Below are 20603 nucleotides of genomic sequence, written 5' to 3' on the forward strand. Positions count from 1 at the left end.
ATTTAATAGCGTCTACACAGGCAAACCGATATTTCGAAATTAATTCGAAATATTGAAGCCCTTATTTCAAAATTGGTAAACCTCATTCTATGAGGAGTAACACCAAATTTGAAATAGCTATTTCGAATTAAGTGCTGTGTAGACACTGAATTCGAAATAGGGAGCCTCTAGCCCTTCCCAGGGAGCACTGGTGGCTACTCTGGGCACAACCAGGAAAACTTACTCTCCTTTCCCCCAGCCCCAGAGCCATTAAAGGGGTAGACTCTGGCCACAGTGCCTGTGCCAGCTCCAAGCCTGCCAGCCCAGAGCCAGCAGTGGCCACCGGCAAGCCACTGGCAGCCAGCCCTTCACCACTCCCCAGGAGCAGTCTTCCAGCTTCCAGAAGCCTGACAGAGGCTGGAGAAGGCAGGCGCCTTCCTTGTCCAGGGTGGAGATCATGGATCTTATTCAGGCTTCGGGGGGATGCCCCCAATATCCATGATCTCCATACTAGGCGGAGGAATGTGGCCGTCTATGCCAGGATAGCTGCCAGCCTGGCCACCAAAGGCCACATGCAAATCCAGGAGCAGGTTAGCATGAAAGACTAGTTGGTCCGGCGAGACCCCCAACCCTGAGCCCTGAGCTTCTCCTCCTCGTTCCTCCTCTTGTCTCCCCCTTCCAGCTCCCTCCTCCCAGGTTTCCCGCTCCCCTCTTCCACTCTCTGTCTTCCCCTCTCCCACCTCCTTTTCCCAATCTCCCCAGAGGTTCATCTCCCCTCTCACCCCCCAGTTTTGTTAATTAAACCCAGTTTCTATTTTTAAACACACATTTCTTTTATTTGACATCAGGAAGGGGGGACTAGGGAGGGGTAAGTGGAAGGACATGAGGGAGGAATGGGGCATAAGCCCCCAATGGGGAGGACCGGGGTGGCTCTGAGGGCTCCTCGGGGTGGATGCTCTCCCTCGGGGCCTCCTGGATCCTGACAGCCCCCCGATGGACCCACAAGATGGCAGCCTGCAGCAAGTGCAGCCGGGCTGATGGCAACGATCCCACAAGACACACCGGCATGCCCCGGGGCAGCTCTGGCTCCATGTGGCCGAGTGTTGTGGTGTCCCGAGTTCGGGCCCTCAGGGCACTCCAAGACAGGACCGCTTTGCTGTCCCTCATCGAGGTAGACAAGCAAGCAAAGAACCCTGAGAACTGCCTGTCCGGGGTGGGGGTAGGGTCCCTTTAAGCACGGAGCTCAGTTAGCCTCAGGCAGTAGCCCCACACGCTAAGTCCTAACCTGATGCCCTGCCGGCACTGGCCGGCCTTAACTTTGGTTCAGGATCCACTCAGTGTGGACGTGCTATTTCGAAATAGCAAAACCCTATTTCTAAATAGTTTTTGTGTATAGATGTGTTATTTCGAATTAGCTTAATTCGAATTAACTATTTTGAATTAAGTTAATTCGAAATAGCACAGTAGTGTAGACATACCCTCAGTTATTAGTGAGAATTAGCAGAGTTCTAAAGGCCAGCGTCCATTCTCAGATACCGAAGAAGTATTCCCAAGATACAGTCTTACCACTACAAATAAGCTGAGCAGGAACGTATGTGTAACACATTCCAAAAGCTTCAGCCTGCCCTCCTTAAAAGGCACCTGGGGAGGTGGGAGACTCCGGGCTAGGACAGTTCCCTTTCGCCTGCCTGGTTATTGTCTCTCTTCTGTATGGTTTTCTGAGAAGCAATTCCATTCCAGCCCCGTCCCATTTTCCTAGCTCAACCAAACACTGACGTTGCTTTAAGCTATGTCACAGGTGGTCCTAGCGCTTACTGTTTAGGAATGCTTGAACAAACAGACAGATGGACAGATGGACCAAAAAGCTCTCTCAGATATATAGTAGACATTGACTTTGAAAGACCATTGTCAGAATCTGAGCTTAATGTTCCATCCACAGATATGGCTCTCTTTGAAATCAGACCAAGTCAAATATGTCCACCGGAAGGTAGAATTTGACTCTTTGCCTTAATTTAAGTAATCCTTAGTTATTCAAAGTTGGAGTTTAACTTGGGAAATACCTAGAGAATTATAATAGATCCCTGCCCTGATTCAAAAGGAAATAATTAACGGGATTCTGCAGATATCACAGGGAATCAGGAGAGCCCACAAATTTATGGATTTCATCAGTACAACTGAAAGGTAAAAGGATTGGGTTAAAATAAACTTGCACTTCCCCATCCCTTGAGACTTTCCCCCAGACTTGAACCCAACTGCAAACCTTTTGAGATTGGCTATTTGCTACTCAAAAATCCAAAAATGAATAAATTAATAAATAATAATAATAATTCCAAGAGATGATGGGGGAGTGGGCTAGAGTCTGTACTTTGGAACCTGACATGGGGAAAGAAAAAAGAAAATCCAAATCTTCTGTTGCTGATTCTCTGGTTGACCAAAGTCAGTGGAAGATCGTGGGAGTAAAAACACTGCACACAAGTGAAAAAATGTTTTTGTTTTCTGAAACTCCTCTATTGTCAGGAAACAGAAAACACTAGGACTCAATTCTGCTCTCAGATGTGTAACCTCAAACTTCAGGAAAATCTGGTAGGTTCCTATTTTGAAGGGGGTAGGGTGAAATAGGGGAGGAAAAAGGAAGAATTGAAACTAAAATCTTTTGAACCTGCTCAGTTGCAATGCTGATCTTTGGTTGTTTTTATCCTTTAAACTTAAATGAAAGTGATTTTCTATAATCTCAGACCCTGGGACTTTCCCCTTTCCTTTCATGTCTGTGCTTTGATTTTGGGAACCTTTAAAAATCACCTCTGATTTGTCTGCCTGAAGTCTGTGAAGCTGTCTAACTTCCAGACAACACCTACCTCTACTTGGGGTATTACCTAATGAACACTTTTGGCCGCATCACTTCCTTTCTGGAAAGGATAAATGAGGCTATGCTTTTGTGCGCACACGCCCTCACACACAGCTGAGACTAGGCCCTGTGCAGATATTATCTTATATCTTATGGTATTGCTTCTGCTCCTTGATTTGCCTATTTCCTTTATCACCATAGAGCTTTCAAGATGGTCAAACAAGTATTTCTGGTAAAAATAAAAATTTGCTAAAGTGTTCATGACACTTTCCCTTTGCCTGCATGATATTGTGAACAAAATGTTGCTTGGTCTCATAAAGCAAATTTTTAAAAGATCATAATAAACTAAATACACTTCCAAGTCTTCACTAATATCTTTTGCAGGTTTCACCCAGCTCTTCTCCCTGTAGGATCTGTCTGCTTTTAGGTATTTTCTGAGAAATGAAAAGGGAACTCATTAAATCAACGAGTGCAAATTAGTTAGCTTTAATTCAGTTTTAAACTGTATTTCTTTAGTGGTTATCCTATGTTCTGGAAAAAAATTAGTGATGTGTATGTATAACAGAATTCTTTGAAAGGTACATGTGAGCCACTTTTTCTTTTGGCCACAAAGAATTTCTAATGCTTACCGCAAGTGCTGATCAGTAAAATAAAATTCCTTTCCAAAGTGCATGAGTTTGCCAAAGTTGACGTGGCTTTTCTGTTCTTATTGTTTTATGTAAACGAGAATAAAAAGGAAAAACTGTGGTGAATCTGATGCTTCAGCACCTTCCTCTTTTTATAGAACAGCTTGAATTGTATGTACCCTTTTTTTTTGTTAAATTATAAGCTTCCCAATTCAGAATACAGTTTTCCTTCTACCCATTTAATCTCTGAGGCTATGTCTAGACTGCAGTGTTTTTCCCGGATGCCATAGGTATCCCGGAAAAACTCTGCCACATCCAGGGGATGCACCCGCTTTTTTGCAACAGTTTCCGAAAAAGCAGGCGCATTCTTTTGGCATCTCTGTATTCCCCTCGGTGAGAGGAATACGGGATGTTCTGAAAGAGGAGGCTTTTCTGAAATTTGGCCCCGTGTAGTCGGGCCAAATTTCGGAAAAGTCTCTCCCAAAAAAAAAAGTGGAAAAAGATATGCAAATTGCAGTTCACAATTTGCATATCTTTTTCCGAAAAAATTCTGCAGTCCAGACGTAGCCTGATTCAGGAATACACTTAAGCCATTGAGACTGAAGTTGAACCTGCACTTAAGTACTTTTCTGAATTTGGGCTTTAATATGTACACTCCTGACTTAGTGTATGCAAAGCTTCCTGTGAAGAGCTAAATCACCGGGCTCCAAAGTTGTGTGTGTATGTGTTAGAGAAGCTATAAATGAATTAGAATTATGCCCCTTGCCTCTAATTGAAGTGATACACTTAGGTTAGGTCTACACTGCAAAGGTTAATTGGAAAAAGAAATGCAATTTGCAGTGTGCAAATTGTGTATCTTTTTCTGCTTTACCATTGAAAGAGGCTTTTCAGAAATTTGGCATGTCTACATGTCACCACATTTTGGAAAAAAGTCCTCGTTCTGCACATCGCTTCTTCCTTGTAAAATGAGGTTTACAGGGATGGTGAAAGAGCACATCTGCTTTTTCAAAAAATTTTCCAAAAAAGCAGACGTGTTCCTTGGACACGGCATTGCTTTTCCGGAATACCTCTGGTATCCCGGAAAAGCGCTGCAGTCTAGACATAGCCCTAGTATGCTTTTTCCGTTAAAATGCAAGCTTCTTGTGATCTTTTGTAGAAAAGGGTGATGGCATAAGGAACTTGCCAATAGATCTTGCACGGTTCTGAGTCTGGTTCCAACGGACTGTGCATAACAACAGGAGCTTCACAGTGTCCTGTCTAGACTCTGTTTGTGAAGCTCAGCCCTTAAAGGCAGAGTCCTTATATCTTATCTTCTCCAGCCTTCACAGTCCTGAGAAAGCCGGCTGACTTCTTCCCAGGTCGTGCCCTTCCTTTTCATATCCTCCTCCACAGTCCTCCTCCAGGTGCCCAGCGGACTCTGAGGATACGATGAAGGCACCGTCCTTCAAAGCCTCTGAGCCTGCTCTCAATCTTCTTGTTAGTCCTCCAAGTCTCTACGGCATACAGCAGGACTGAGCGCACATTCGACCTATAGATCTTCAGTTTAGTCCTGGTCTGCAACAGTGATGACTTCCAAATGTTGTTAAGATTTTGGAAGGCTTGCGCTGGCAGGGCAATTCTAGCAGAGATCTCTTTGTCGATGTTGCTGTCCGCCGAGATGTAACTGCCGAGGTACCTGAAGTCATTTACTTCCTCTAACTCTTCTCCCATGACAGTGGTTTTATCAGTATTAGTTGTCCTCAGTTTCATCACTTTGGACTTGCCAGGGTGAATTCTGAGCCCAGTGCTTCTGGCTGTCCGGTCAACAATGTCGATCTTTTCTTGGATGTCCTGCTGATCATGCGTGAGAAGCGCCAGGTCATCTGCGAGAAGTCGCAGTCCTCAAGCCGAGCTGTCGGTCCCCAAAGCACTCCCCTTGATCTGCCCTCAGTGACTCTGCGCATCACCCAGTCGATGACAACAAGGAAGATAAAAACCCCATTACAGGGACACAATTACAAATATGTCCGTCCAAACCAATGAAGAAACTGACTGACAATGTTCATTTTGTCTTGGAGGTGTGTTGTGCTGTCATGTGGCCTTTAGGGTTCCCCTGGAAATCAGCATGACTGCTGTCAGAAGGCAGCAAGTCCACTTGTTCTGGTGGTCGCATGTTCTGGGGCTCTGACATCTCAACCTGCTGTAGTTGTTGCCTGTTAGAGATACACACACACACAAAACCCTCCTGGCAAAACAGCATGTTCAGTGCCCCTTGTTTCTGTCCTTTCAGGGATTTGGAAAAAGTGTCACCTGTTACTCCATTATATATGCTGTCTGGGGTAACAACTTCATTTGGATACAGAGCTACCTCTTTTGATACCAGTCCTGTTTCTGGTCAATGTTTCCTGTCACATGCTGTCATTCTCATAAAGTGGTGGCAGCTCCCGGGACCCTAACTCCCATTGAATTGTTTTGTTTTGCCTTTCTGTCTTTTTGTCCCTCTGCAAGACTCCAGGAGCTCTCTCTGGCCAGATAGACATTCTTCTCCTCATGCTTCATTGATGCCATTCTGCCATTTTATAGTGCTCGAATGCCATGTCTTTTTTTAGTCGTTCACTTTGTTGTTTTCATGCTGCTTAAACTTATGCTCACTTAACTGTGGTACATTGTCAGATGTGCTACAACTAGCAAAACAGAGTCACTCTGCACAGTCACCTCTTCAGCTGTAGTGTCTTAGAGTGAGGCTAGCTTAGGGAAGTAATAATAGTCTAGCTGTTTTGTTGTTTTGCTTTTTCTACGCAATCGGCATGATGGGTTCTTGTACTTGATTTGGCCTCAGTTTTTGGCATACCCAACAAGCACTGACAGCTTTATCAATGCTACTGATCATTTCAGACCAGTATAAAATGTCTCTCACAGATTGTTTTTCAAACCCGTGATGATCTTCATTATCCTTTTAACATACTTTTCTGTATCTCTTTAAGACTCATCTTTGGTGCCTTTAAACAAAACTCCCCCTTAAACTGAGAATAGAAACTGGGAATAAGATGTCCCTGACACCTTGTGCAAATAATCTTAATCACTTTCTGCATGGTTTTATCCAATTTTGCTTCAGTCCACTTTAGTCAAATGCTCTAAAGAGTATATTTGCGACCACCACGTGTCTCCCAAGTTTGTGTTCACTTTGCAAATCATCTATTTGCAGATGAAAAAATAATCTCTTGTTCTTGGAAAGGGAGGAGGGCTGCCAGGCAGCATTCTCTATAAGAAGAACGCTTGAGTAGCCACCCAGGAGAGATTCAAACGCTGCCCAGCAGATTAGCAGAATGCCAACAGTGCCCACACTGGCAACATGTGTTTCTATTGGTGGTGCACATCTGCACGTGGCTTGGTGCACATAACAACATTTATTCCACACATGGATGGAGAAAATTAGAGGGAATATTGTTGCCAGGCCCCTTTCAGAAATGACAATAAAATCTCATCATTTTTAGCTGACATTGCACTAGCCCTCTTCCTCCCCCCGTCGCCCTGCCATAAATACAGACATGAAATTTTTCCCACCTATGGACTAAAGCCAAAGTCTCCTTCTCTGTTTAAGCATACTGGCACTCAATAGTCATGATGTATAACAGAACTAAGCCAATACCCTCCTTAGTGTCTTCTGTGGCCAACCTAGTTTTGCTCTTGCTGTCACGGTACCTCTGGGCTGGGACTACTTTAAGTATCTCTTTCTGTTTGCTAAATTCTCTATTAAGATGTGCATTCCATGTTCACTGAACGTCTTGGCACAGTAGCATTCTCAGCTTGCTGGTTCAGACAGCTAGATGAATCTCAAATTCCCCATCATAGCTCATCATTTCCGGGAAACCTGGTCCCCTTTTGTTCTCTGGCGCGGCAGGCGTGTAGGTGTGTCAGCCTTACAAGTAATCTACCTGTTCATCTTGCTGTCTGAACTTCTCCCTCCACCTAGCTATGTGATTTCTGTGATATGGAATTTACATTTGTATGTTTTGCTGTAGCCCAGTAGCTGAGGTTCTTTCCAAAACAGATCAGCATCTCTGGTGATGCTTCTCTACTGTTTTTTCCCAGATCAAAATGTCTTTTGTGTAAAAACCCAAACCCAAATGGGAGGCTGCAAAAACAAAGTTTGCCAAACAGAGTGTTGAATGGGCACACGTATGGGCTCTATTTTTTCTGTGGCCACCTGCCAGAACCCTACTGATGTATCAGAGCCTCCTCCCATGTAAATGTTCCATCATTGAGTACATGGGGTGGGGAACTTTTTTTTGGGTCAGAGGATGCTGATCCACAGAAAAATCAGTCAGGGGCCACACAAATGAGAAGCAGAAAAAAAAACCCAACTCCACATTCCCCTTGCACATCAGAGCTGGGAGGGGGCTAGTAGATTTTGTGGGTCCCCTACACTCTGGGGTTGAGTTCAGTGTGTGGGAGAGGGCTGCTTGGAAGCAGGTTTGGGGTGTGGGGTCTGGGCAGGAAGGAAGGTGCAGGAGAGAGTTGGGGGTTGGTGGGTCTGGGATGGTGTCAGGGTGCAGGAGTGGAGTGGGGCATGGGGTCTGGGTGAGAGAGGGGCCACAGGGCACAGGCACCAGCTCCCCAGTGCTGGGGAGGGAGCCCCGAGCCTTGGGGGCTGGATCCAGGCAAGCCAGGGGCCCAATCCAGCCCCCAGGTAGGGATGTTAAATATCGGTTAATTGAATACTCAATTAACCTCATGAAGCCTTATTGGTTACTAGACTATTCTATAGTCCCCGGATATGGGGCCAGCAGTCAGTGTGCCCTACTCCCAAGGAGCCCCCCACCATTCGCTGCTGGCTCTTTATCTGGCAGCAGCCCCTAGCCAGGGCTGGGGCTGAGCTCCCGGACTCAGCACAAGCCAGAACTGAGCCAGGCTGCCTGGCTGGTTGGCTCCTAACACACTTTAAATGCAGAGCTGCTTGCATGCATACTCTTCCAAAATGACGATGTCCATTAAGCTCTTGCATCTTTTCCCATGTGTTGGGAATTGTCCTAGCTTATGTTGGTGGCCACAGCATGTGCAGTTCCCTGTGCAGTTTTTGCAGGAGGCCGAGTTTGAGTTCCACATGCCCATCTGCCTCACAACTCATTTTCCTAAGATATTTTGGATTCTCAGTCTTGTCCGGAATGTCAGAGCACTCCCCACCCTCCGTGAGCTTCATTCAGCATGGGGTGACACCCTGTGCTTGGCAGCTTCTAATCGCCCTATCAAGGGTTAATTCTGGCTCACCTAATAGTGTCTGTCTGACACTTTTGTTCAGATTCCAATTGCAAGCTGGTCTCCTGATGAAGGGCTCTGCTCTAAAATTTCTGCTATCGTTTCACCTCCCTTTGTTTAAAAACATCTCTCAGCTCTTTCATTTTATGTGGAGTGCAGTGTACTCCTCAAATGTCTGTAACAGTTTCATAGTTACGCTGACCATCCCTCCCCAATTATCAGGGACAGTCCCGATTGTTAATCTCTTGTCCCGGTGTTCCCACGAAGCACTGAAATGTCCCAAAAAGCCCCGAGACTCCAAATGCAGCTAGAAGCAGCTGTGCACTGCTGTTTCCCTGCCCCCTTCCCCTCCCTTGGCTGAGGAAATAGGAGTCAGGGACACTTCCTGAAGGCTTTCCCTGCTGCTCAGGAATCCAGCCAATAGGAGCAGTAAGAGGCGGTGCCTGTTGGAAGTGCAAAAGCAAGTAATTTACAAGGGAGGGGTGCAGGGAACCAGCATGTGGCTCAGCTGGACTACAGGGGGAAGGAGCCACAGAGAACCGGCACATGGCTCAGCTGGGCTACTGCGGGGGGGGGGCACCAGGCATCAGTGCACGGCTCGGCTCAGCTGGGCTACGGGAACTGGGGGGAGCCAGGAAGCCCAGTGCGGGGTGATGGAAATAGGGGGCCTGAAATGACCTACCCTGGTCCGGAAAAATCCCTCATCCGGGACCAATCAGGTCCCCAGGGTGCTTGACCAGGGAGGTCCAACTCCTACTCCAAGTCCCCTCCTGCACCTTCCCCCTTGGCCAGACACCCTATCCCAATCCTGCTCCTGAATCCACCTTTGCATCTGCACTCTCCCTCCTGGCCACACACTGCAAGCTCCCTTGCTCCTGCTCCCTCCCCCTCGCTAAACACACTACTCCCAGCCTGCTTTTGCACCCTACTTACCACCTTGATCTCGCAACCTCTTCCCCTTCTGCACCCCACCTCGCTCCCAGATTCTGCACCCCATCCCTATTCCACTCAGTGGCAGCCCTGTCCTACACACTGAACCCCTCAATTTTGTCCCCATCCCAGAACCTAAGGGGGTCCATAAAATCCACCAGAATATTAAATCTGGCCTATGGGAAACCCTGAACCTCAGTCTCCCTGTCCCTTTTCCTTCCCCCATGGAGCACCAGAGGAGTGAGGTGTCTCAGTAGGGGGCTACATCAGTGAGGGTTGGAGGTTTTGGGAGGAGGTTTTTGGTTCTTGCTCGTGTGGTCCCCAACTGATTTTTCTGTGGGTCAGTGGCCTCCGACCCATAAAAGGTTCTCCACCCCTGCCATAAATAAAGAAAACATTGAAACCTTTTGTGTTGGACATAAATTAATATTTTACTTTATTTATAATGAAGTTTGATAAACTAACATGAGAAAGTTATAATGCTTAAACTGTTTAATAATTTAAATAAAACAATTCTCCCTAGCTGCAGCACTAGTAAAATGGCTTGGGCATTATTATGTAATTAACAGTGAGTTTCCATTAGCAACTGGTGGTCTGAGGAAATGTTTACATTGAGCCAGGTGGTTCACGGGTCAAAAGTTTGAGAACCACTTAAGAGCATAAGAGACATAAGAGACTGCTTCAGGCTCCCTGCTCCTCCATAAGGGTGTGTCTAAACTATACCTCTCTTCCGACAGAGGGATGTAGATTACGCACATCGCTATTGCAAGTGAAGCAGGGATTTCAATATCCCATGCTTCATTTGAATAGAAATGGCCGCCGCTTTTTGCCAATGCAAAACTTTGCCAGCAAAAAGCGGCAGTCTAGACAGGGATCGGTCGACAAGGAAAGCCTTTCCGACTGATCCTGTATATCTCATTGCACGAGGCATAAGGGATCAGTCGGAAAAGGCTTTTCTTGTCAACTTATCCCCATCTAGACTGCCGCTTTTTGCCAGCAAAGTGCCGTGGTGGCCATTTCTATTCAAATGAAGTGCGGGATATTTTTCCGTTAAAAGCATTTTCAGAACAGCGTGTCTAGACAAAGCAATTTTTCCTAGCACTCACAGAGAGAAATGCTGTTTAAGCTATGTCCAGCTGTCTTCCACATCTCTGCAGGATGGAGCTTTTAACTGCTTCTTTCTTCCACTCAGGATCTTTTCTTAGTTCTCATTATTCCCGGTGCTCAGGGGAAACTGAATGCTCAAGGAAGCGGCAACTGTTTGATTCCAGCAGGCTTCTGTGAGGCTCTGAGCATCTCTGCCTGGTGCCCTGACCTGTCACTGAAGCCAACAGCATTTGTCTAGAGCTGGGTGAAAAAAGAATTATGTGATTTGCTGGCAATTTTGAAAAATGGGGGAAAAATCTGTTAAGTCAAAAATTTTGGCATGTTAAAAAATTTTTAAAAAATCTAGAATGGAATGTTCCATTTTGGCCAAAACAAAACAGACTTTATGTATGGGAAGCTCAGTCCTTAAAGTCACAGCCATTAGTACCACACCTCTCCACAGGGTGAAATTTTTAGCCACATCTCCTATGCACCTAACAATCTTGCCCTCCCACATACCTGCAGACTGTAGTAGCACCTTTTGCAAGAGGACCATGGCTTGACAAGTACAGTCATCCTGTCTGCGGACGGGTGGAGACTAGCTATGCATTTCTCAAGGCACCCTTGAGCCTTAAGTAACTACCACAGCATCTGCATTCATAGACTGGAATTTCTTCTTAATTTTAATATAGTAAAAGCAAAACTGTTTTTAATCATTTGAATTTAAAATGAAAGTGAGAAAATACTCTTTACAGCTCAAAAAGATTTGTCAGTGCCATATTATCATACAGGGTGTGTGCTTAGTCTCAGAATCAAATTTCCAAGTGCCTAACTGACTTGGGAACTTAAGTCTCCCTGAAAAGCTGATGTGCAATGTGTTGAGCACTGTCTTAAAAATGTAAAATATCACTTTAAATGATTAGATATTTTTCTTGGTCCCATTTGCAGGTAAGGAAGCTGTCAAAGGCTATATCTAGACTGCATAATTATATCAGAAAAAGATACGCAAATTGTAAACTGCAATTTGCGTATCTTTTTCTGCTTTTTTTTCAGAAGAGACTTTTCCAAAATTTGTCCCGTCTACACGGGGCCAAATTTAGGAAAAAACTCCTCTTTCAGAACATCCCTTATTCCTCATGCAATGAGGAATACAGAGATGCTGAAAGGATGCGTCTGCTTTTTCAGAAACTGTTCCAAAAAAGCAGACGTGTTCCTTGGATTGCGTTTCACAATTTGCGTATCTTTTTCCAATATAACTATGCAGTCTCGACATAGCCTTAGACAGTGCCCTTACCTCCGGTATCCTGGAAAAGCTCTGCAGTGTAGACATAGTCTTTGAAAGGATATGATTTGGCACAGCACTCCAGCAGCAGACAGTCTGCAGACAGATACCTATAGTAAAGTGAGATAATGTGTGCATCTCTGTTTCAGGGAGCAGCCTGCTTTGGCTCCCTCTGATTTTGGGTTCTTGTGTGGTATTGTTGTGAATTCTAAGTAGTAAAATAGTGTTATGTTGCAGCCTTCCAGCAGTGTTTTATTTCCATCTGACTAAAGTTGCCAAGTTTGGCTGGATATACTCCTGGAGGTTTTATCACATGACATAATTTTTAATTAAAGATTAATCTTTAATTCCTAGAGAATACCAGAACAATACTGGAGAGTGGGCAACCCTACATCTGACCCCTTTCTCTGTATGCTGTGACTATCATACTGTCACTTTTCAAAATGACACCATTTTCTAAGCTGCTTAGGCATTTCTGTACTCAAGATGCCTTCAAGTCTTGAGGACAAAAAAACATGAACTGGTTAAACTGGAGGGCTGCCATAGATATGCATGGTGATACTGGATACACAAAGGGAAAGAGGATGGTTTTGTGGTTAGGGGAGTAAATTAGTACTCAAAATAGCCACATTTTGGCAATGCTATTTTAGTATTACTGTTCTTCCTCTGAAGTTTATTTTAAAAGGGCTCTAGAGGTGATCCTGGCAATTACAGACCGGTAAGTCTAACATCAATACTGGGCAAATTAGTTGAAACAATAGTAAAGAATAAAATTGTGAAGCTTGTAGAAGAACATAATTTGTTGGACAAAAGTCAACATGATTTCTGTAAAGGGAAATCCTGTTTTACTAATCTATTAGAGTTCTTTGAAGGGGTTAACAAACATGCAGACAAGGGGGATCCAGTAAATATAGTATACTTGGATTTTCAGAAAGCCTTTGACAAGGTCCCTCACCAAAAGCTCTTGTGTAAATTACATGGCCATGGGATAAGAGGGAAGGTCCTTTCTTGGATTGAGAACTGGTTAAAAGACAGGAAACAAAGGGTAGGAATAAATGGTAAATTTTCAGAATAGAGAGGGGTAATTAGTGGTGTCCCCCAAGGGTCAGTCCTGGGACCAATCCTTTTTAACTTATTCATAAATGATCTGGAGAAAGGGGCAAGTAGTGAGGTGGTAAAGTTTACGGATGATACCAAACTGTTTAGGATAGTCAAGACAGAAGCAGACTGTGAGGGTCTCCAAAAAGATCTCACCAAACTGAGTGAGTGGGCAACAAAATGGCAAATGAAATTTAATGTGGATAAGTGTTAAGTAATGCGCATCGGGAAAAATAACCCCAACTATATCTACAGTATGATGGGGGCTAATTTGGCTACGACAAATCAGGAAAGAGATCTTGGAGTTATTGTGGATAGTTCTCTGAAAACTTCCAGACAGTGTGCAGTGGTGGTCAAAAAGGCAAATAGGATGCTAGAAATTATTAAGAAAGGGATAGAAAATAAGACACATAATATCTTATTGCCCCTGTATAAAACTATGGTACGCCCACATCTTGAATACTGTGTACAGATGTGGTCTCTTCACCTCAAAAAAGATATTTTGGCCTTGGAAAAGGTTCAGAAAAGGGCAACTAAAATGATTAGGAGTTTGGAACGGGTCCCATATGAGGAGAGGTTAAAGCAACTGGGACTTTTCAGTTTAGAAAAGAGGAGACTGAGGGGGGATATGATAGAGGTCTATAAAATCATGAGTGGTGTGGAGAGGGCTGATAAAGAAAAGTTATTTATTAGTTCCCATAATAGAAGAACTAGAGGACACCAAATGAAATTAATGGGGAGCAGGTTTAGAACTACTGTAATAAAAGAAAGTTCTTCTTCACACAGTGCGTAGTCAACCTGTGGAACTCCTTGCCAGAGGAGGTTGTGAAGGTTAGGACTATAACAGAATTTAAAGAGAAGCTAGATAGTTTCATGGAGGTAAGGTCCATGAAAAGCTATTAGCCAGGGGATAGAAATGGTGTCCCGGGCCTATGTTTGTCAGAGGCTGGAGAAGGATGGCAGGAGACAAATCGCTTGATCATTGTCTTCAGTCCACCCTCTCTGGGGCATCTGGTGCTGGCCACTGTCGGCAGACAGGCTATTGGGCTAGATGGACCTTTGGTGTGACCCAGTACGGCCATTCTTATGTTCTTAAGTTCCATGAATGTATTTCTGATCTTTGTTCTTACTAACAGTATTTATGTATCATGATGATAATCCATAGGTAGAGTGCAAATTTACATGGGAGAAAAAAGGAAAAGAAACTAATCAATGAAACACATGCAATAGAAAGTCACCAATGACCAGATAAATAGTCCTAATTAATTTTTAGTTTGTGGTTGTTTGTTTTGATGCCAAGCTCCTCCATACAACTTTAGCTACCTGAATCCAGAATAGTTGTGTATTGTTCCCCGTCAAACATCTGACTTCCTTATAGAGCTGGCATGTAGCCAGCTATGAGCTATAAAAGTAGAATTTATTTGTTTACAATACAATGAGTCCAGTTCACCCCCTCTTACTCTAGTTCTGTGCTGCTATAAGGCCATAGAAATCAAAAGGTTGCTCAGAGTTAAAATTGGAGCAACACAGTGGTGAATGAGACTTGATGTTCATACTTATTTTGTTTGTGTTACAGCTATTGTTATTAAGGATTAATGGATAATGCATTATTTTCACAGGGATGTAAAAATACCAGCCACAAAACAAATAAGGAGGGAAGATCTGTGCTCTGAGCATCTCTGCCTGGTGCCCTGAGCTGTCACTAAAGCCAATGGCATTTGTCTAGAGGTGAATGAAAAAATAATTATGTGTTTTGCTGGCAATTTTGAAAAATGGGAAAAAATCTGTTTCAAGTAAAAAAAAAAAAAAAAAGCATATTAAAAATATTATTGAGTGCTGAATGTTCCATTTCGACCAAATCAGAATGTTTTGTTTCAGTTTTGACCATTACAATTTTTAAAAATGCAAACTCAGTTTTTACCCCCAAAAATCAAAATACAGTATTTCATTTTAAAACTTTTCTTTTCTGACCCCCCTTTCTCTCCCAGTTGAAATAATTTGGCAAAAGCAACAGACATTTGCTAAACAGTTTGGTGTCACTTAATGTGTTTTAGTTTATCATTTTATTTTGTTTTTTGTGGGAAAAAAGGTTCATACAAAAAACTGCCCAGCTCTAGAATTGTGTGCTCTGGTCCTCTCAGAAGGTGCTTAGCCCCTCACATGATGTGTGTCTAAACCAAGCAAAATGCAGGGCAATGTTTCATTCACAGGATGGCAGGGACACCTCACTGATGTTAGTCCAACAAACATCAATGTACAAGAGTTTCAGCAGGGTAGCTGTGTTAGTCTGTAACTTTAAAAACAATGAGTAGTTCTGTGGCACCTTAGAGACTAACAACAATATATATAAGATTTATAATATATATAATATATTATATTTTTGTTAGGGTACGTTTAGACTATAGAGCTTTCCCAGAATACCGGAAAAGATATCCCAGAAAAGCTCTGCCACATCCAAGGAATGCATCCATTTTTCTGAAAAAAATGTCGGATAAGCAGACACATTTTTTCGGCATCTCTGTAAACCTTGTTTTACGGGAAAGAAAGGTTGTTCCGAAAGAGGGAGTTTTTCTGACATTTGGTCCCGTGTAGACAAGCCAAATGTTGGAGAAGCCTCGTTTGGAAGTAAATTGGAGAAAGATCCATATCTTTTTCCAATTTATCTTTGTAGTCTAGACTCAGCCTCAGTTTCTAAGGTGCCACAGGACTACTCATTATTTATGAATGTACATATCATTCATGGAAGGGGATTGGGAGAGGTAGTGAGAGATTGTTCCAAAGGTAGTGAGAAGCAAAATGACTGGTGCACAGCTGAGGTGCAGATAAAAAGGAAGGGAACAGTAAGGTGAGAGGGCTGGGTGATGCCAGAGGGTGGGAGAGGGAAGATGGGATGGAATTGGAGGTGACCAAGCAGGCTGTTGATTCCAGGGAAGTGTGCACATTAACCATGTTTTGGTCCAATCTTAGATCATTATGAAATAATGCTTCCTGTTCTGTGTGGCTGCGGAGAGGCTACTGCATGTGGCTGTACCAGACTGCTGTTCTATTGGAACCCTCAACACAGCCTGTTGCATTGGTCCCTGAGCCTTCGTAACAGACGTTTCCAAGTAACGTGGGGACGTCAGGATGGGCGGGATGGAGTATGCTGGGTCAAAGTTTTGATTCTTAATCAAAAGGGGAAGTTGTGGGGGTGGAAACCTTTCTTTTTTTCTGTATAAAGTTAAGCTCCACACGCACACGGTCTGTTCTTTCACTGTGCATGGCTGACTGAGAATGAGCTGCTTTGAGCACTGCAACACAGGGGACGTGGCCAGCTGAGGACTAACCGGATTCCACAGCACGAGGGAGAAGGAGCCCCTAGAATACAAGTGAGTGCTCTCGGGTTCTGCCTTGCTGCGGGTGACTCTGACAGCTTCTATGGGCGTGATTTGGCCCTTTGCTAACAGATCACTACTACCTGGCTGCTTGGCCCTTTCCTGGTAAATTTTGGGCGGTGTGGGGTGCTGGCAGTCAAACATGTGTCATCCTAAAATTGGTCAGAAACCTGACATGCTGGGAAGCAAACCTCTGAACTGCTCAAAGAGCAGGTGATTTTTAAAAGGAGGCTGTTACAAGCTGAGGGAGAAGGGGAGGAAGTAGGCTTAAGGACACTAGCGCTGCCAGGGGGGAAGCCGACCCTGCTGTTGTTGCCGGTGCCTTGCCCCTTCAGTAGACAGCTTTCTCTTGAGCTAGAAATCCAGCAGCTCTCCTGCATGGAATTCACTCCCAAACACTGGTCATAGGCAGCAGGGTGCAGTCAGGGGAAATCCTGAGGCTATTCTAGGCTCCTGGCCAACTCAGAATGATTAGGAGAGGCACAAAGTCTTAAAGCCAGGCTGCTCCAACCTCCTGAGTTTATAACAGTCAGGCCCTTTGTGCCCTGAAAATTGGGATCAATGTATTTTGTGTATAGACCAGAGGATTTAGGCATTGGAATTCCTGGGCTGGATTGCCATATCTGCCACTGGTGAGTGGCCAAGACCTTGGGAAAATCCCTTAACCTTTTCTTCGGAATAACCTCCATAGCCCCCAGAATTAACCTTTGATAACACAATTAGAATTTCCCAAGTGCAGGGGAGCATCCAGTCCAGAAGGACGCTCATAGAAGGGTGAATAGTGTGTTGAGACTGAGGCTTAATTGCAAGTGTCTGTAAAATGTCATGGGATCCAACTGGAGGATGAATGCTGTAGAAGTGCTACCTGGCATATCACTCATCCAAAGAATTAAGATTTTCCATCCATTCAAGGCTTCAGTTATTAACTCGTCAATTCCTGCTTGTTCCCCTCCTTTTCTTTCCTCCGTCTTTTTTATCTGAGGAGTTCTAAGAAAATGGTGTGTATGGCTAGCGCTGAACAGATGCCGTCTGGACTGGCGTTAAAGAGGTGGCTCTGGTGGGGGCTCTTTGTGCTACACTTCACTATTCTAGGTAAGCCGATGAGTCCAGTTCCATTTGTATCCCTGGAGTCTTGATTCCCTCTTGCCCACACTAGGCTGGGGAGGAGCACTGCGGCAGAAGCGTGAGGTGTTGCTGCTGCATGTTCTGGGGACAGAGAGAGGGCTGCAGCCTCCAGGGTGGTGCCTTTTGTGGGCACTAAAATTTGATAGACATATCAGCCTGCTGGGGAGAGCTCTGGTGACCCAGAGCAGGGCTATATGCCACATGACCACACAAGAGCTGGATTTCTGATCCTGCTCTAACTCTTCGGGGCATCTCCAACTATAAGTTTATGTCCTATGTGCCTGTGTGTGGCCCTGCACTCCCCACACCCATGAGTTGCTGTCTAGAAGAACATTCTCAATTCCATAGCCAGGCCCCGTCGGTGCAGGGCCTGCAGCCCACAGCAGAAAAGGGAATTCCCCACTGCCAGAGTGAGTCTGACAGAAGGGGATGTAGCTACACACACACACTTATAGGAATGGGCCAGGTCCAAGGCTGGGGTTGGGGCAGAGAGGGGCCAAAGCCGGTACTGCTTTTCACAGGGCCATCACACAAAGCTGAGAGCCGGCTGTACTCCCAAGCACAGGCAGGATGTATGGGTGGGTGGGTGAGTGTTCTCTCTGTGCTCAGCAGTACTCTTTCCAGTCATTGAAGCACCGGTACTGACAGGCCCTGAAGGGAGACCGGTCCTGTCCAGTCTTCCCTGGAATGCAAGGGGAGGGGCTGATTCAGAGCTCCTGTGACAGAAGAGCTTTTAAGCTCGCAGGAGAGGCAGACATGGAAACAGGTTACACATTAAACTGGTAACTGCAAAACTGCACAATAAACAATTCACCTCAGGGGTGCCGACAACTTTCATGGGCCCTTGAGCTGACTCCATGGTCCCGGAAGGAGCAAGGTTGCCAGCGGGCAGCCAGCCTTCAGTGCCAACTTGAGCGTGCCGCTGCACTCCTCCCCCCCCCCCCGCCCCGCCACTTCTCAGAGCTGCCTGGAGTGCAGTGCCTCCCCCAAGCCGCCTGGAGAGTGGGGGGCAGTCCTGCAGCAGCAATGTAAAGGGCCTGGAGCTCTGGTTGCCACTGCTGTGGCAGTATCAGAAGTGGTGGCCGGGAGCCCGGGCCCCTTTGAATCACCGGGCCCCAGGGCAACTGCTCCCTTTATCCTCCCTTTCCCCGTTCCCCTAAATTACTGGTCTTGGGACAGAGTTATGTCCTCTGCAAGGATTACTGACGTTAACAGAATGACTTTCATTGACTTTAGTAGGCTTTTGAGATAAGTTCTCACGGCTGTGGGAAATGTTAACATGAAAACCTGAAAGCGCACACGGTTCTCCTGAGCATGGACCCCTTACAGATTTGAAATATCAGACTTGTTGGGAGTTTCCATGTAGTTAATGACATTTTGGAGAAAATCTGTGCCAACTTGTGGCTTTGCATAGAAATGCAAAATTCTGAGTTTTTCATGGTCGTGTTGTGAAATGGGGAAAAACGTTGTCATTTCCACTGTGTTTCGCTGTAATATTCTAAATTCAAACCTGAAACTCAAAGCAAAACTTAGGGAATGTCACATGGAAATAAAAACATTGACCTTTGTAAAGCAAACCTCCACATTTTCAGGGCTTTTTTTATTTCACCCTTTCCTACACCTCTACATATAAAACATGTCATAGCCAAACTACATGCATTTGTGCATACTGCATCCATCCACATTCATGCTGTAATGCTATGCCAGACTAAACTAATCTGTGGTTGTGTATAAGTGTGTGTGTGTGTATGAGAAGGCCATATTACTCATGGGCAACATGATGTTTCTCCCCAAAATTACAGTAGGCCCAGGAAAGACAACATTCAGCTTACACCAGTGACAGATTTAAGGGCTGATCAATAGAAACAGGAGCTTTATCCCATTAGAAAGCCAGGGACTGTTCTTTGGAAAGGGACGGTGCTTTTGTTTCTAATCATGATATATGCTCACTTTGAACACTATGGGCTCGTCTACACTGGCCCCTTTTCCGGAAGTAGGAATAAGAGCCTCCGGAAAAGGGCGCTTTTTCCAGAGGATCGGGGCCAGTGTAGACGCTCTTTTCCGGCTTTTCTAAAAGCCGGAAAAAAGCGGTGGACATTTTTATTTAAATGCCGCGGGGGATATTTAAATCCCCCGCGCATTTCCCTACTACGACTGGTGAAATTTACATGCCCCTTCCGGAAAAGGGGCCAGTGTAGACGTAGCCTATGACATTAACAGGCAGAGAAGAGCTTTGGAGAGTTCAAAATGTAATGGGTATAATTTTTTCTCCTCTCTGAGCCCATAATATGATAGCATCAGGAAGTCTACGTTATTTGTAGGCAAAGTTATATGGAAAACAATACTCATCTGCATTTTTAAATCTGTCTGGAATATTTCTCTGTTAACTTTTCTGTACAATATATACTTTGTTTCTATGTATGTACAGTGCTTAGCACAGTAGGAGCTTGGTTTATCACTGGACTTTCTATGTGCTACACTAACACAAATACTTAGGTGGCATATACGGAATACACCATGGCATGGTTATAAAGGTTTTCTTGGGGCTTGTAGCAGCTGATCTCCTAACTCACTCATTAGGATGTGGTTATCCCAAATTCATGACCTTCTTCTGATTAGGGGTAAGTTTTACTATGGCACAAGACTGGGAGATATGGATTCTCTTAACTGCTCTGCCTTTGACCTACTAGGTGATTTTAAGTAAATTATGGAAGCCAAAACTTTCAAAAGTGGCTGGTTTTTAGATGCTTCAATTTGAATGGCACAAATCAAGATGCCATCAAGTTGGGCACTCAAAGTTAGTGGCTACTTTTGAGCCTTAAACTCTTTTTCAAAATAGAAGTTTTGCTACATACCCTACTGTATGATGTATGGATTAAGGGCTAAAGGACAGCAGAGAGATACCATAGTGATGGGAACTCTAGAAGAATGAATGGTAGTTGTTATTATTTTATTGTGACAAATATAACAAAATTGTTCTGAGCCTGTGATGTAATATTCAGCACCCTTTCCAGCAGTTAACT

The 20603-nt window shown here is 44.6% G+C and overlaps 1 protein-coding gene across 4 annotated transcripts in view; it reads left to right on the forward strand.

The window, feature by feature from the left end:
* CD80 (CD80 molecule) overlaps nucleotides 1-20603 on the forward strand; it is an 89583-nt gene that overhangs the window by 30200 nt on the left and 38780 nt on the right. The window contains exons 2-4 of one of the 4 annotated variants that reach the window (XM_006124238.4): nucleotides 14701-14809; nucleotides 16049-16449; nucleotides 17438-17547. In XM_006124238.4, the coding sequence (XP_006124300.2) occupies nucleotides 17451-17547 (97 nt within the window). In that variant the 5' untranslated portion in view covers nucleotides 14701-14809; nucleotides 16049-16449; nucleotides 17438-17450. Of the gene's footprint in view, nucleotides 1-14690; nucleotides 14810-16048; nucleotides 16450-17437; nucleotides 17548-20603 lie in introns of those variants that run through there. The other 3 variants (XM_075909327.1, XM_075909317.1, XM_075909334.1) reach the window with 3 other exon arrangements.

Source organism: Pelodiscus sinensis, chromosome 1, assembly GCF_049634645.1.
Source record: "Pelodiscus sinensis isolate JC-2024 chromosome 1, ASM4963464v1, whole genome shotgun sequence".
Lineage (NCBI taxonomy): Eukaryota > Metazoa > Chordata > Testudines > Trionychidae > Pelodiscus > Pelodiscus sinensis.